At 36.0% G+C, this 18,371-nt stretch overlaps 1 protein-coding gene across 1 annotated transcript; it reads right to left on the bottom strand.

Moving 5' to 3' along the window:
• Window positions 1-1,131: 1,131 nt before the first annotated feature.
• Window positions 1,132-17,165, bottom strand: ATP6V0A2 (ATPase, H+ transporting, lysosomal V0 subunit a2). Its single transcript, XM_009572312.1, has 19 exons — window positions 17,091-17,165; window positions 15,536-15,633; window positions 14,537-14,674; window positions 13,902-14,002; window positions 13,054-13,180; window positions 12,167-12,249; window positions 11,717-11,810; window positions 11,188-11,400; window positions 10,420-10,570; window positions 9,521-9,660; window positions 8,369-8,526; window positions 6,638-6,728; window positions 6,224-6,342; window positions 5,540-5,750; window positions 4,866-4,985; window positions 4,503-4,622; window positions 3,169-3,286; window positions 2,401-2,572; window positions 1,132-1,480 (listed from the first exon to the last, which is right to left on the bottom strand). The coding sequence occupies exons 1-19, from the start codon at window positions 17,104-17,106 to the stop codon at window positions 1,378-1,380; spliced, it is 2,373 nt and encodes a 790-aa protein (XP_009570607.1). The 5' UTR covers window positions 17,107-17,165; the 3' UTR covers window positions 1,132-1,377.
• Window positions 17,166-18,371: the final 1,206 nt, after the last annotated feature.

Below are 18,371 nucleotides of genomic sequence, written 5' to 3'. Positions count from 1 at the left end.
CGCCCCCTCGGGCCGCCTTTTACCTGAGCCCCGGCCACGCCGCGGGCTCCGAGCCCGCCTCGGCGGGAAATAAGGGGAGCTCCGTAGGCAGAGGGGACACGGGGGACCGGGAAGGGCTTCCCGCGGGGAGGAGCGGGGCCGCAGGCCAAGGCCGTCCCCCTCCAGCGTTGCCAGGTGCAGGGAAAGGGCTACGCGCAAACATGAGGGCCCGCTCGGAACAGCGCAAAGGAGGTTTTATTCAGAATTAGTATGAAACAAGTGCAAAATTTAACTTATGCTGTTCTTATGGCACAGATGTTAAAACATTATGGTAATATCCCCATTTTCACACTGATACAAAAAACAATACAAAATGACCCCTTTCCCACCTATTCAGTATAAACTTTGGTTCAACATCAGGTAACGCTGTATGTATGTCCTTACAGCACAGCCAAACATAAACAGAGATCAAGGCCAATTCTTCACTGCCGTGCAAAAGTTATTCCTAAGAGTAGAAACTCTGCATAGGATCACACTACAAAAATAGAACTCGGGATAAGAATTTCTCATAGGCAGTTTGATTTTTTATTTGAGTCCTCATCCAGTCAGCGCAAGAGTTTTTCTGAGGCTTTTACCCACCGAGGTCACCGCAAGCGATGGGCTGCACACAACTCGCTTTGCAGAACAGCACGTATCAGAAAGCTCCTCACTACAGGGAAATAAGAGGGCCAATACTTCCAGTCTCCACTTCTAATCCTGCCTTCTTCCGTAACACTAAATATCACTGTGGCTTCTGAAAGTGTAAAGTAGTAACTCTGGGCAGAACTCAGAATAAACAGTTAACATTTTTGGTGCAATTTTAAATATGGCCAGAAAAGAGCACATTGCATTGCTATGTATAAATTTACATTTCATAATCCTTCTGGAATAGATACTGAAAACATACATTACTTCTGTTGCATTGCTGAATTGTTCCCAAAGTGCATGAGATGGCAGCTTGATTAAGTATGTGATTAGTAATGAATGTTTAATATGATGAAAAGTCTTTTAGATAACTTAAAAGTAACCATTCAAGAAAATAAACAGCCTCAACAAAAAAAAAAAAAGCCTACACTGGGTTTAGGACAAGCAGTAACAATTTTTTTTTTAAAAAAGAATAAAATTAATTTACAACATTAGTTTATCAAGAAAAATGTACATTTTATATCTATATACTTTACAAGATGCTCCAGATCTGCTATGTATTTCTATGGGAGGTATATATTACAGAATTATTTGGCTGCATTATAAGGCAATCAGTGAAAAACACCTTGTCCTACAGGAAACCATTCATAGGTGAGATCCAATCACATGATTATTTGCAGACAATTCCAAACGTTTCTGCTGACAGCAACCAAACTATGCCGTATCATCTTTATTAAAATGTAAAGAAATGTGCTTAAAAGAGAAAGGCGTAAACTTGTATCCTCCACCAGAATAGAATTTGTTCTGAAATTCCACCCTGAAACGAGACCAAAAAAAAAAACGGTATCTGTGTATTAATCCAAAATGACCAGCTGTCAAGGGATAGAACTGTGCAACACAGAGGCTGAGCAAAACCAATCCTAATCCTGTCACTTATGCTTTCTGTGCAGCTATTTAACCTTCCTATCACAGTCCCAGGCAAATTTCATGTTTCTCAAGAGACCCAAACACTGACTGACATTGCGCTGTAATGGCTCATTTCTCACTTCTGTCTTACTAATTTGTTTTCGAGTTAGTTGCAGTTAATTGTTTTGCAAATATACAATATCATGAGGACAATACTCTGTAATCCATATAGGTCTGCCTCATGTGTTTATATACTATACATCTGCCTTTTCTTACACTGTAAATTTCATCAGGTTTCAAACTAAATACTCTCTGAATACACTTGAATGTGCAGAGCTCACGATATTAAGATTACGAAAGGATTAAAATACTTAAGGGTTGTCAGGCCCACTTTAGCAAAAGTTTTGCTCGCTAATATAAATGTTCTGTGGAACAAATAAATAAAATAGACTGAAGCCATTCAGCGATACAACCAGGCTGAAATTAAAAATACTTACCCACGTTACTAATATTCTACCGTATGAAAAGCTGCAATATTATAAATCAGATGGACTCATACTTTGTCAACTCTGAATGTCGTAGAGGTTAATATGCATCATAAGCCAATATAATATTTGAATTTACTGAAAATATTCCAGAGGAACAATCACATTCAACTAACAAGCCATTTATTTAATGTGATTAGATAAATCTATTACAGTAGCATTAGGCTGTTGAATTTTACACTTTTCTTTTTAATAAGGCACCTAATCTTTCGATACAAAAATTCCTCTTAGACAAGCCAGTATATGCTGAAGTGGTATAAAGAAAAAATGAAGAGTTAAAACTTACCAGTGAAGTCGTATAGCATGGAGAAAAGCAGAAAGCCCCTCCATGACCAAAAGAATAAAAACTGTCAGCACAGCAAAAAGGGCTAGAACAGGGACTAGCAGCAAGACACCATACGTCGTATCCACACGAAGACCCACTCTCATCACCATTTGCCACAGAACTTCCGACAACTCTATCAAAAAAAAGAAGTTTTCATAATTAATGTTGATACTGCATACATTCACCCAGCGAGCTACTCTAACTGACCTGTATTCTAGTTTAAACAGTATTATAGGATCTGCTGAACATGGGAACTATAAGCACCGCCCACCTCCAGTTAGTTGCCCCCCTCTCCCTCCCCCAAAATATTTAACGGTATCTCAGTTTCAAATTGATGTCAACTGATGTCAACATTTTACACCATGATGCTAAGACTTTAGTAAGTGCCTAATACCTTCCAAATGGGTCAATCAATGGAAAACAGGAAATGGTACTGTGACTACTGATACACTATTATGTGAGGTAACACTGTGCTCAGATAATCGGCCTCTTTACAACACAGAGCAATCAATGAAGAAAATTCCTAGATTCTAAACAATAAGTCACAATTTTAGTTTGGGGGCTTTCCATAGATCATGATTAGTTTAAACAGGGAATTTTTTTAAATTAAGAAAAAGATAATTTCGTATTAGTATCACTTCAACAGGCCAGCCCCCCTCTAACCAGCATTAAAAATCAAGACAGATAAAAAAAAAAAAAAAACCCACAACCAAAAAAAACCCCACTTACGTGCATGGGCAAGACTTAATGCCCAGAGTCTCAGATATGAGGCTGTATTAGAAATACATCCTAGACAGTATTCAATTGTATGAATTGCTTGATTCATAAAAACATCTGCAAAATTAAGCTAAAATACAAAAATACGTTTGTATCTATTTAAACAACATAGTATAGCATGAGAAAACAAAAACATTGATCTGCAAAGCTTAATATACATGGAAGAAAAATTCCATTAAAGGGTAATACATTGATCTCATATCAAGTAAAAAAAATCTGCTATGTTTAAGATCCTTATTACAGAGACAACATTAAAAAAAAATCATGCTATAGTTTTCCAGTTAGTTTCCCAATTACTTTGTTGATAGATAAAAATGAATGCAATTTATGTTTTCCACAAGGAATATGATCCTAGTACTTGAAAACTCTAAGTAGTAAAACCAGTCATGGTTCTAATTCCCATTCTATTGATGTCATAAGTTTACAATGTCAATTTTTGCATCTTTAAAGCCAGGATTATTAGCAATGCTAGTGATAGACAAATAACTACGTTAATACTGTAAACTCTAAATATACATACTTGTTGCTAACGAAGAGTTCCAAAACTAATATTACTGCAAGTTTCAACACTTACTTTGCATGGAACTATGACACATTTTATTTAAGCAAACAATTCTTGTACCTTCTATACATAAGAAGCAATAGTCTACTACCCCAGTGAAGCAAGTACTATACATAGTCTGTGCACTAGGAAACTGAAGCACTTTTTTGTCTTTCAATTCACATGAAATCAGTGGAATCAGTCAAGACCTTTAAAAATTTGGCCAAACTAAATTTGGCCAAGCAGCAATAGCTGGGGACTAGGAATGCAGCTCATGTCTCCCAACCCCCATTAGCAATAATCCTCATCACAAAATGTAATTTGCAGACATAAAAAGACTTTTGTCTGGATGAAAAGACAAGATTAATTAACAGGAAGCTGGGCAGTTGTCCTCTTGCCTTAATTTTAGGAATCCATAAAACCATACAAAACCCAGGATTTTTATCCCACTCTTCAATTTCAGAAGAACTATGCAAAGTCTAGAGATGCAAATAAAGCACTCTTCCTGTTCTCCACTACAGATAGATTGTGGTTTACTGTAGCAATCTGAATATACCAAGGAATAATGATAAAATAGCAACAAATAAAAATAAGTAAATTGTATTCAGGCATCAAGGTCTTTGTAAAGATTCAGCCGATTTTCTTGAAAACTTCTAGGGACTTGGTGTACAGGTTATATTCTTGACCTTCCACTTCTAATTTGCTTTTAAGGACATACAAACTAGAGATTAAGTAAAAACATTACCTCCTCTCCATCCCCTTCTCTGTGCCCACTGTATGAATGACTGCTTCCTTCTTCTACATCATGAGATCTCAGCAGAGAAAGTTCTTCTTCACTTTCTTTTCGAATTAGCTTGTAGCCACTCTGCCAAATGGAAACATATCGTGTCTTTAAGTGGACTGCCAGTGTCATTTTTTAAATTTATTTAAAGTAGTTACAGGCAAAGGCAAAAGGAGAGCTAGAGGAACAAAGCACTACTATGTGTTACAGTGAAAAACTTTCCAAGTTGAGTAGAAATATCCAGTAAGGACATTACTCTACATGCAATACAACACCAGCTGAATTCTTCTATACTGAAGAAATGTGTAAGTGTCTTTCAATACTTACCCTGTACATTCTAATGCCTCGGCCTCCGCTGTGCAACCAATATAAATAAAGTGGTTTACCAAAAAGCATTACAGGAACAGAAAGAAAAGCAATACTAAGTAAAAACCTCTGTAGAGCAACCTGTTGGGGGGGAGGGAAGAAAGAAAATGAGATTAGATCACAAAATTAAAAGTAGGAAAAGCCTTCCCATTTTCCTTTAAAGGCCTGTTTAAGCATAAGAAAGGCACTACTGATTTCAGAGGGCACGTACTCCAAATTGAACATGCAGAGAAGTATTTTACTTAACCAGGCCCTTAAACTGGGTTACAGACACCCATCATCTTCAGAACTAGGTTCTAGATTAAGGCATTACTGATACTCAGTTCAGTAAGATTATTTACAGCACATAGAAAAGCATCAAAATTACAAGCAGGCGAGACTGTTCTCTAGCCTTAATTTTAACCTGGGAGATTTTGTCCTAGAAACATACATTTTTCACAAGTCGCTACGTAAAATCTTACAACCAATTAAAGAGTAAATATGTTATTTAATCATAATGTTTATTCAATTTCCTCTTAGTCTGACACATTCCCCTTCCTAGGGGAACACTCAGCCATCAGCCTTTCATGACTGGTAAAATGTTATCTGCATAGGGAACACCAGGATCTTCAGAAGCTCCTAAGAACACTACTAACCTGTCCGGTGTAGAAGACCTCTGTTTCACCACCAGGAAACAGGAACATGTTAATAAATTGAATCAGAATACTAGGAGCAGATGTAGAGTCCTCTGCAGAGTACGCTAACCATTTAAAGATGATCATAAACACAAGGTAGCCAAAGATGCACATCATGAATAAAAGTTCAGGAAGAAAAACCAAATAAATATTATACTTCTTCTTGAAATGCCTAAAAGATAAAAATGGGGAAAAAATGAAAAGTAAGTTTTACAAAGAAAGATCAAGATAAATACATGGCTCAAACATGTTTTCAATAAAACAGAACAGTACCCAGCACTTTTAAAGAGCAAGACTGAAATTAGAATCCAGAACTGATTTCTTCATATTCAGTGAAATTTTAATCAGATATTTCAGTGGAAATCAAGACCATAAGAGGCATGTATTTCTATTTAGCAACAAAAAGTGAAACAAAATCTTGCATTACTCAATGTCTTCAGATTTTTTGGCATAATACTGATCCACCATCTTATGTATGTGACGGAAGACCTCTCTGTTACTGTCTTTTTTTAAGAACAGTTTTCACAATTACGATTATTCTGTTTTTAAAAAAATCATTCCAGTTTCCCTTACCAGATTAACTCTCATAATTCAAGACATGACAAAAACTATAATGTTAATATTATCTTAACTTCTTATACTTACAAGTGGTTAAATACCCCCAAGACAACTCCAAATGTCATGTGAGTTACTCCAAAAATCACAGACATTTTCATTTTGAAAGAATTTAAAAAACTGAGACGGTTGCTTGCCAAATTCCAGATCTGAAGAAGAGAAGACAAAATCAGCATTAAAGAACAGTGTAATAGAAGAAATAAAACAGTATCCTTTCCCTATTGGAGACCAGAATTGTACCTCAAATGGGGATCATAACTGAAATTTGAGTTTTACGAAAATAGCTAAATCTTTGACTTTAAGGGAAAAGCTCTTTTTGAATGGAGAATGCAAGCAGAAATGTATTTTTTCCATAGTATGTTTATCTTCCTAATACACATACCAGAATCTAATTTACAAATGACTGATCATCACAAATGGATAATTTAAAAGCATAAAACTAACCGGATCAATTCCAAAGGGATAAGCTCCATTGTATACACCAGTAACATTTGGATCCAGTGTTAAAAATTTATTAGACTTCAGATCCTCGAGACTGCAGAGAAAGAAAACCACAATCAGATCTCACATTGTTTAAACATAGTGACAACATATACTTTCAGTTCTGCAGGACACTACTCCTGCTTTCCTTTATATGACTAGCTCACCCACTGTCAGTCTTTAAAAGAAGAATAAAAAGATTTCTAAGCACAGAAGGCCTGGCTAATAAAAACAATAGCAAAATTTAAAAAAAAAAGTTCTAGAAACACACAATCTAGGCTTAATTCGCACTAACTGTCTTTGAAAGGAAAATTTCTGGATTTTATTCCTCATTTCCCTAGAATGGAAAGTTTCATTTAAAAAGCTCACAATTTGCTTTTATAGAAAATTCACGAACAAACACCCAAAGAATAATTGGTATCTTTTTTCCCTTTTGCATTTAGATGAGTTTCCACTCTAACTTCATGTAGTTTTTAATTAACACAGCACTCACAACCCATTCGCATTTTAACCAAAGTCAGAGGTTTTGACTCCACTACTTTAAGCCACGTCCTGTTTTTGAGGCAAAATGAGATGCAAGCTGTGAATATTTAAATACCAAAGGGCCATGACACCTCAAAACAATGTTATCCCACTTTGTGAAAAAGTAGGTTTGACAATTCACATAGCCTAGTTTTTTCTTTTTTTTACTATCAAGAAAAGTTGTGCAATGATTGCTAGGTAATTAATTTATTTCATTAATTGTTAATTTCTTTACAGTAGATGCTAATGCTGCTTGGCTATTCATTCCAGAAGCATGACCTAGGACAAAACAAGCCCTGAGTTTTCTATTCCTCTCAAAATCTGATATATTATATTCAGAAACCTCTCCTGGAAAATACAGTAATTGGAGACAAATTAAAACCATTAGCATAAAGACAAACCATAACACAGGAGGCACTACGCTTTTTATGAATAAAAAGAATACACGACAAGACAAAGTCCTAGTGCCTTCTAGGCTAAAATTGTTAGGATTTTACAATACTACTGAAGTCTCCAGCTATTCATAAGAACACCTTTGTAAGACCACGAAAAAGATACAAAACACACCTAAGAAGGTTTAGAGACTGAATAAACCCTAGAAGTATCACCTCATAAAATTAGGTGCAAGTTCTTACTACCAATAAAAAGATACTATGCCAGCTGCAGTTTTTAATCACTAAAAGTTATTAGCTAACATATAGCATTAGGGTATTGCAACAGAATTTGTTCCAGAAGACTGACTGTCATCTATAACTGATGATAATATTCTGGAAAATGTTCCAGGTGACTGAGGACATGTAAATCCAGTAAAGCAGCACTGATAAATACGAGATTAACCTGATAGATTGACTGAATTAAATATAATCAAATTCTAATAGTGGTTTTGCAAGACATTGTGTTCTCTGTGGATTTCCCAATTTAAGATAATAAGCAATTTGATTTTTGTTTTTAAGCAACTATTACTGCCTTTTTTATTTTAAGCATAGATGTATCACTTAGCCCTTAGTGCACTAACACCTACTACCTTAACAACTAGATTTTGCTAGATTTCACTACATTTAACTACCTACTCTCAATAAAAGGACAGTTAGAACGGGTGAGCAAAAGGGTTAAACTGTTGCAGGAAGTACATTTTTGTTTTAATGGTATAGCAAACAGAAGCATACTACTCACCTCCAAACCTTCTGTTCAAACATAGCTGAAACATTCCATCCAGAACCAAATATATTTAATGACTTTGAAAAACAGTCATTATAGATCAGTCCAGTATATACAGAAAACAGACCCATTAATAAAATAACATATCGGCCTTCAAATAACATTTTCATTATCTGTAAGTATTGGAAAAAAGAAAAAATAGAGAACATCATCCGCTATGCGAACAATTGTTATCTACACATTTTTAAAACAAACACATTTTTGGCCATACCAAGACTTCCAAAAACTAAAAATTCTTGTGAATAGTCATTAAGGAATATGAAGAAACCTACAGCTAACCAAGATATAACACAGAGAATTTTGCTTTAGGCATGTGAATATGCAATTTACAAATGGCAGTCACCAAATGGGTGCAGTTTGTCAACCCAAATTCACAGCTTTATGTCAAGTAATGCATATTTCCTAATATGCATTAGGAAACAGAGCTAGCAGCAAGAAGTATATTCTGAAAGACAATTGTGGTTTAAATTGAATACAGAGATTTGAAGTCTCCATGCAAGCTCCCATCACACAAACTGAGACTTCTCTCATTGGCATCGTTACACTAACGAATAGTCTTTTTAAACCACATTTCCTTCCCGGGACTAGTTTTCAAGAAGTTAGTCATTTGCAGCCATTCTTAATTAAACATAATTCTAATAAGAGATGCACATGTTCCTGCATTCCAACCCCATATCATTAAAAAAATAATTAAGTTTAATAAATTTCAAACTACAACTCCTTTTCAGAAACAATAAAAGAAGATGGAACTTGAAAAATCATTTTCTCCTCACGTTAGTCACTGTAACCACATTCTGTAAAACACACACATCACTAAGTAGCCCTAGCAGAAGGAAAGACAAACCCAAAAGTATCAACTAATTTTTGTCAGTCTTTCATTCCACCTTGATTATTTCTGCCCTTTCAAAAAAAATGAATAGTTTGTTAAGATATCACATTAATCTCAAGGAATATGGCAACTTTGTAAACAGAGAAAATCCTGAAACAAATGGAAAAAAAATCCAGTCTAATACATGTGCAACAAATAGTACTTTTCAGAAACATAGTAACTATTCAATTGAAGTTATCTTGCTGGATGGGGAGTAAATTATTTGTAATTCCTTTTACCTCATCTTGTGATCTTTGTAATCTAGGGTGGTTTTCATACAGTATTGTCAGGAGTGCAAATATGAACATTAGTAGACCATGCCCAAAGTCTCCAAACATAACCGCAAACAAGAAGGGAAAAGTGATGATGGTATACAGCGCTGAAATGACAACGTAACAGATTTCAGGCACACAGCGCAATAGATGATATTGCTATCTGAATTATGCCTAAGCAATTCAACTACTTTAACCTCTCAAATTATTTTCAAGTTTGAAAGACATTTCACCCCCTGATAATAGACCTTTCCCCCACACTATAAATTTAACTCAGTTTAAAGTTCGCTTATGTACATCCCTTAGTAATGACAACTCTGCAGTTGAGCATTAGTTGACAATTCTGAGGATAATAATATGAGCCCAGGAAATAAAACCCAAACAAGCAGTTCTTCCTCCGTGGCTATTTTGGCTCTGTACTATAATGTACATTCTCCTGTACAGCATGACATAGTCAACATAGCTGCAAAAATACATAAAGACATTAAACTAACTGTACAACAAGCTGTATTTTTTCAAGTGATGAGCTCCATGCTTCAGTAAGATCAACAGCCATTACCAAAGTTTTTTTTTTTTTTCCCCCCTAAATATCTTAGCCAAGGTAAAGCATATAAAGAAACATTATACGGCTACCATCAGTATGTCTAATGCTAATATGACTCAGCAAAATCAAATCCCATCTTACTGCTTGGAGCACCATTTGTACTTCTGATGAGCTATTGAAATTTTAAAACAGCTATTAATAAGCAGTGTGGTTGTCACCATTTTGCCTTTACTAGTGTCCAATCCAGCAAGGTATTTAAACACATTACAAGGCGAGCAGTAATGACAGCACAGCTCACAGTTTGGATTTCAGAAGGACCAACCTGGATTAACTTCTCCGTAGTTTCCAACTCCATAAGCATCAACAATGTTTTGGAACCCTGAGGTGAATTTATTGGTACGTATCAAAGTTGGAGGAGGTTGTGTTGTTGGGATGGTATTCATGAACGAAGAAATCGCAGCTCCACTCTTCCTCTAATTGCAGACAGAAAGAAGATACATTTATATAAAAACCTCAGTTGATGATTAATCTAATCAAAGTGAAAAAATTTCCTCTATCAGCAGTTTCACTGATCCTGAAACATCCCTAAATTAAGCCTCAAGTTTAACATTTATCCATTTGTACTTTCTTAAAAAAAATACATTAATCTGTTCTTCTAAAAACACTAATTATGTACAGTGTTCTAATCATTATTTTATGTGAAATATCAGATGAGAATCATCAGTCAATATTATAAAACACAGACTTGTTACTAAAAATTCCCTCTTGTGAAACAAAAAGACGGAGCTGCACTCAACCCAACTAACACAAGGGAATTAGCACCTTCTACTTGACTGCAAATAGCGTTGTGAGCCCAGTCAGACTGGGTCCAACACAGAAGTTCTTATTCAAGAAAACAAACAAACAAAAAACAAAAACCCGTAATACTAAAAGGTTCTGCTTATAAAGAAATTGTTTGATATGAGTTCACAGAGACCCAGACTTGCCTGTGCTGACTTTTAGCCTATTTTAAATAATTATTTTCTTTCCTTATCTGTATAGTTAGTGTAAGTCAAAAGTTTTAACATAAGTGAGCATTCAGTTGACTTACTGAACCTTCCTCCAACGCGTGGCGCAAATTTTGCAGATCAGCCACTGGACACCAAACCTCAGCGATTAAACATTTATTTGTGACATCAAAACTGCACAGGTTAAGTACGTGATAAATGGCTTTCATCTTTTTCACTTGGATAACCCATGTATAGATGGATTCAGATGCTTTACACAAGACTTGGCGTAAGTAATCCTCAGTTTTATGCAGCACCTTTGTCCAAGAAAAAAACAAAAAGATTTCACTGAAAATGTAACAGTTAACCACAGTAAAGGCACTTATTTGTCCAATGCTGGATCATATTTGTAGGAGGCCACACTAACCACTGCTTAAAATGGAAGGCAATGCAAAATGCCCTGAAGTTTAATAGATACATGCAACACGAGACCAGGGACACGACGTACAGTCATGTTCAGATCCAAAGCTGTACGTATTTTAGAAACATATTCATGTATTTAATGCTGTGATTCGTCAAATAATTTCCTATGGTGTAATAACTACAGCAAAGGGAATACTGTTATTTACTCACAGTATGAAGATCCTGAATACGAATATTTAGTCCTTCAACAACTGCCCTGCGCTCCTCCATGGTACTTGGATAGGGATATACATGACAGTGATAGCTACAGAAAAACAGAAGTTTATGTTAAATAACCAAACTAAAACAAAACAAATCACCCAACCCCATGCCCTAGTCAAATCTGCAACACACCATTTAATAACCACAGAACAGATTCAACTGAGGGAGTCAGTATTTTGTCTGTACTTAATAAGGACTGCAGATAAAATGACTTACACATTTATTTGTATATTGCATAATTATAAAGCTAGATGCAATGGGGGGGGTGGCGGAGGAACAAATTTAACTTCAAAAACCTTGCCTAAAAATCAACACTTACAAGGAAGGGGAGCAGGGGAAAAACTAACAAGAAAATAACCCAGGTATAAAGAAATCATATATGTTAGTTTTACTTCTTACCAATCACAAATCTTCTTAACTTTCTGGCCAATTTGTTCACCCCAATAGGACACTAAAAAACCAAACCATTTTGTGGTTTCGCCCTAAAAAACAAAAAAAATTAAGTTGATGAAGTTTGTTTTTAACCAACTCCTCCACTGTAAAATAATTATAGAGCAAAATAACGAATCTGAGTAATTAGAAAAAGCTGTGTTAGTAGCATTAACCTTCCACCATTTTAGTGAAGATCAAAAAAATAAAATTCAAGTGTGCCAATATCTCTCTTTTTTTGGTATATTAGAGAAAAACAGTAAAAGTTTTCAGGGAAAATAAAAGAGGTATTATATTTTACCACCTCAAAATTATTAGTAACAAAAAAGTCCTAAAAAATTAAAATGTTACAAATTAGAATCAAAGCAAAATTTAAAAGTGACAGACTAGGCAGCCATAATTGCTGATTTGCAAAAAGTGAATTTTATATGTTCAGAGAAAAAACTTTGTAGAAGACCAACTATACTCCAGATTTTTTCCCTTAACTACTGAATTAACAAATAAAATTACTATTAAAAGTTAGTGCACTGTACAGACCCAGTTAATAAATATCCAAGCAGCCATTTATGCCACATATTTTGATCAAGGTAGCCAATCATAAAGTCACTACTATTCCACAATAAAGTTCTGCACTCATCAAGCTGAACCATGATAAATTAATTGCCACTCCTATAGTTATGGTGCTATCAAGACTTCTAATTTTAAAGTCTTACAAGTTCTCATACTTTAAAATAGTTTTCCCTCCAAGGGCACTGGGAAATCATTTACGTTCATTGCAGGCAGACCTGAGTAGCAATTCTTTCAAGTCTTCTGTAAAGTACAAACAAAATAAACTGATAGTTACAATGTTTACTCACTGTATCTGGATCTTCCAGACATTCATCCAACTCTGCATAGGTAAGAATAGTATATCCCTTACAGACTCTCCACAGCATTTTTTCAAATGCTTCAACTTTTGCTATGTGAACTAACCCAGATATGAATCTATGCAAAAAGAAAAATTTGAAAAATAAGCTAAAATCCACAAGAAAAATTAAATACTTAGAGTACATCATCACTCAGGATCACACAGTCAAAACAATTTAACATCTCCCATCTCTAGAGAAGGAAGCGTCACCCTAAACAGGAAGTAACTGGTATATAAAATAGACTCAATTTCTATGTGAAAACAAACAGGCTGTAAGCCTAAGCACACAACTAGAATTATATTTGACATCGTTTCCTTCTGTGATAGTAAGGTTCTTAATTTTTTCTTGGTAAGATACCCTCTCGTAATGGTGTTGTAGAAAGCAGTACCCGTACATCATTTTAAAGGCAAGTAGGCAATACCATTAATAATGTTACATATACAACTGACACTGTCAAGTGATTAAAACACTCTGTGTCTATCCTAGAAAAACAGAGTAGAAAAAAGTACTGATTCAGAGATTTTCCTTAACACACATACTTGGTTTGATGGAAGATTTGTGACAGTTTTTTTGGCACTGTCCTACTTATCTCTTCAAATAATCCAATTTTGTTACAAAAGTAGATTTGGGCCAGACTCCGACCCTGTCTAAAACTGTTTGGCTCATCTGAAATCACTAGAGTCACACTACATCCCATCTTTTAAGAAAACATCCCATTATTTACAGCAGCTCATCAAGCAGTTTTGAAACAGCACATACTAACAACTTGCCATGTAAGTGGACTGAACCATACCTACCCCAGCTTGGCACCCAGTCTGTGCATACAGTTGTAATCCACTAAAGGCTCATTTTCCACAGATGGAAATTCTTCATAATTTGCATGTAAATGGGATTCATACTAGCAAATAAAAGAAAGATTATTCATAGCTTTCAGGACAAAAAAAATATTTCATTCATTTATTATTCTAAAGAAGAAAAGCCAATTAAGTAAATTATTTGAATAAAAATATAAAACCCTTTCCTGTGTTCAATTCAGACAACAGAAAGATCTTGGGATCTCAAGTGCACTGCTCTTAGCAATTATAGTCAGTGTTGCAAAGGTTAAATGGTAAATTTCTTAGCACAATTTATGCATCAAAATAACACAAATACGCCTTCATTTTGAATTGGCATCAGCAGTAACATTCTAACAATTCAACAGAGAAATCACAAAGCTCCTCTGAGTTCAGGGCTGCATTTTGCTATGCATATGAATACAGCCTAGCACAAGAGGTTGCCAGCCAGGTTCCCTAGGTACTGAGCACAAATAATAATGAACAACGTACAGCGTGTAAAGCCCAACACCAAGTCATGCACTTAACTAGAACTACCAACAGTGTGCAACAAAAATGCCACATGACACACAATCCTCGCCAAACAACATAAGCGGTACCTCAGCTGTTCTCCTGACAAATCTTTGCGTGACCTCTAACATGCCTGTGTATTCTGTCAGTTCAAGCAGGTTTTTCCTCAACTTTTCTTTGTTTTTAGTTACTTCCCTCAATTCTGTCTCCAGCTTCTGCAACTGTTCCTAAAACATGGAGAAAAAAATGACATAGAATCAGTTATACTGTTCTGGAAATCAGGGGAGGATGAATCTTAAGCACATGTTAATTTGCTGCAATAATGGGAGTTTCCCAACTTCTTAATTAACTTAAGCTCCATAGATTTTATTCCTCTGTCTGCCAAAGATTGCTTTGTACTGAGTACACTTGAGCCTCCGCTGGCATCTGTTAAGTCTGCTGTTCTGATCCTTATTTGTGTCCAAGCTAAGTAATGCAGACTTGGGATTAGAACTTCAGATAATACAGGGTACAAGACACTTATCTATTCTATTAATAGAATTACAGCAAAACAGAATGTCATTCAAAATTGTATCTGCATTTTACAAGCTTCTACTTCTAATGTAATACCAGAAAAAGCATTCAGAGAAAATAGCACCATGTTTAGCTACGCAGCCAGCACTGGAACCTGCAGAGCCTTGGGCATATAAAACTCCCACACACCCTAGAAATTTTGGATGCATGAAAAGAGCCTTAGGTAAGTCCCAAAGCAATAAATGAGGCTGAAAGACTGTATCTAGAGGCAACAATTTGCCTGGAACAGTGTAATATGCCAATCCATCAAAATAAAACAGATGACTGCAAAGCCTGTAAGTTAGCTTTGACCCTTTCACAGGAATTTTGTATTAATATCCTCACTGGCAGTCTTTGAAGTAACACTGGCAAAAAGGAAAAAAAAAAAGGACAAAAACAAAAGCAAAGGCTTCTGCTCCCCCTGCCACGCCCCAACAACTTAACTCATAAGTAATAAGATAGCAAGTAATTAAGTATGAAATAAAGTTCCAAGATCCAGAGCTACACCTTTGCCATCTGTGGTGTGCAAAAGTTACCTGGATTTCTAAAATGTGTTTCAGCAAGGGGGCAGGAGGAGCAACATCTCCTTCAGGAAGTGGAATATCCGCTTTTTTAATTTCTTGTACTAAATACCCTGGAGTGAGAAGAAAAACAGAATCGTAAAGGAAACGGTATTGCCTTATACTTCCTAGAATGCTGCATAGTTGACCTTCAGCTGTTATTGATGGTGCTGATCACACTGCAGCATCAGGCCCTAGCTATTTTATTCATTTATTTTAGCAACAACACACACACACACGAGTCTTCAAACAGAATGCAAGGAAAGTGTGAAGACCAGTCCTTCCAGGGAGAAAAAAGAGGGGCTTATGGAGTGCTAGGAATAAAATATATGGAACATTTCTGTCTTGAAAGTTTGCAGAAGTAAGCTATCTTCAGAGCCCTTTGACTGAAATTTTCCAACCACAAGTACTTTTTAAGAAGCTTTTAACATTTCATAGTACCTCTTTGTTGCTGCAAGATACTACTTTCTGCTAATCATGCCATCTGCCAAAAATTGATGTTCTGCTCATTGACCCATGTTTGGAATAACAAGTGTTTAAACAAGGCAGCTTAAGCAACCTTGACAACAAATGCAACTCACGCTGGGCAGGGAGATTGCCAAAATAGCTACTGGGATGCTTTGGCATGACCAGCACATGCCTCTGAGGAGAGATTCCAATAAAAAGAATCCTTCAACGGTAACTTTGATACACCAGAGAAATCTGCATCTTGGTTGTAATGCTCTACATACTCTTCTCTATTCATTAACTGCCATGTGAATACAATTATTAATAACTTGAGGTATTTTTGAGGGTGCTTGGAAGTTCAACAGTATTGAGTTACATAACATGAAAAACAGACTTTATCTTATAGTCAAGGAAATATCCAGAGTAAAGCTTCATTTTCCTAGCAGAGTTTTAAGCAGTCAATACTGAAATTGTCTCAACTAATTATCAGCAACACATTAGCAACTCTTCTTCACCTCTGAGCTTAAAAAAACCCCAACCTATATGTAGCATATACATGTTGTAGTGCTAAAGGAAATTTTACAGCTCACAAAACGGAGAAACCAAGGTCAGTGATAAAACACTGGAACAGGTTGCCCAGAGAGGTTGTGGAGTATCCATATCCAAAATCCCACTGGACACGGTCCTGGACAACTGCTCTAGATGCCCCCGCTTGAGCTGGAGGTTGACTGGATGATCTCAAGAGGTCCCTTCCAACCTAAGCGACTCTGTGATACACTCAAAACTGCTGCAGCATATCAACACAAATTAAGAAATGTATTTGTACGTTCTGACCCAATTCAGTGCTACAGTCAAGTCATCTCCGGCTCCAAAAATCTACATAAAGACTCTACATATGAGTGTATGTATGTGTATTTTTTCATACGTATGAAAATTTTATAAAGATTCTACAGCATTCAGATCATACAAGTCTGGGAAGATTAAAAAAACCTGTAGCTGAAACCTCCACTGTAGTTCCACTCTAGCAACGTAAACTTTAATAATGCCACAGATGAGAAAGGGCAGACATGAAAGTAAAGCTCACCAAGTATTCTTTCCATTTCTTCACACTTCTTTACTTCATTCACAAATTTTCTCTGAAATACACTTACATTTGGGTTAAGCTGAAGGAGAAGAACAAAATGCTTATCAGGTATTTAAAACAGCAACCACCCCTAAAAAACCACAGCTATTTCTGTGACTTCATGGAGACAATTTTGCATGTATTCTACGTGCTCTCCTTCTACAAAGTGCTTCTCAGCTATGAAGATATGAAAACCTAAAAGGATTTAAAAGTTTTCAAATAGCAAGCCTGGTTTTATTAAAGCAGAATTATCAATGTCTTTTGCTAGTTTTACTCAAATAACAAAATAACTAGATCTAATGGAGAAACCATACCTAACCTGATTTCTAGAGTTTTAAAATACTGTTTAACTGTTAACTTCAAATTAGCAAATAAACCTTTCTACAAGCAAATTTTTGCAATGGATTTCCACAGAGTCTATTTGAAATGTTACGTTTCGAAAGAATCTTTTTACATACATCCTCACATTATGAGTGTGCAATGTCTCTGACTACTTATTCGGCTTTTAAATCAGACCCACTAATACATTATTTCTTGAATAAATGGTGTGTCAGATACATTGAACATGTTGATGCCATTCCAGGGAACACCCATGAAATGATTCTTTCAGATTTGTCTCCTCCTGCCTGCCATATTTACTAACTAGCTGTTAATTTCAGTTCTCCCAGCTTTCCTTGCAAAAATTTTGCAACCTTCCCAGAATCCTTGGAAGAAATTCTGAAGTCTCAGTCAGCAAGCAAAGATCATATAATTATGATGAGACAATGCAGAAACAAGGTTAATTATTACCCGACCCAATTTTATGTTAGTCAGGCATGTAGTTTCCTCCAAGGTGAATTGCTCCTCCAGGAACAGACATGTTTTACAAACCAGCCTATAGAACAGCTACGATGTTTCTAATCGATGTGTCAATGGGGTGGACATATCTATTAGCTGTGCACATACACTCAGACTACTAAGTCAGTATGGCTTCACGTAGGTAATGGGCTCTCCCTCGGGATCCTACTGAAAAAAAACGGCAACTTGAAACTATTTCTGTGAAAGAGGTGGGATACAGTCATCCCAAAACACCCCCCCGAGAGTCTAGGGGAGGCTGGAGCTCCACACTGACTTTCCATCACCCAATCTCGCTTTCAGGCAAATGCGATTTAGATATTAGCCAAGTCAGAGTCGGGGAAAGAAGGAAGAGAAGCGGTCTTGGAGTCTTTTGCATCGCACCATCGGAATGAAACCTACACCTTC

Source organism: Fulmarus glacialis, unplaced genomic scaffold (genome assembly GCF_000690835.1).
Source record: "Fulmarus glacialis isolate BGI_N327 unplaced genomic scaffold, ASM69083v1 Scaffold45792, whole genome shotgun sequence".
NCBI lineage: Eukaryota > Metazoa > Chordata > Aves > Procellariiformes > Procellariidae > Fulmarus > Fulmarus glacialis.
This window is presented reverse-complemented; position numbering and strand designations above follow the sequence as displayed.

What these genes read in the sequence shown, in the direction of transcription:
- ATP6V0A2 (XM_009572312.1), bottom strand. An exon ending in GTCTGGAAGATCCAGATACA is followed by an intron (nt 12,250 to 13,053) that starts GTGAGTAAACAT and finishes TTTGTTTTTTAG; the next exon opens with GGCGAAACCACAAAATGGTT. An exon ending in ATCCCTTTGGAATTGATCCG is followed by an intron (nt 6,343 to 6,637) that starts GTTAGTTTTATG and finishes TCTCTTCTTCAG; the next exon opens with ATCTGGAATTTGGCAAGCAA.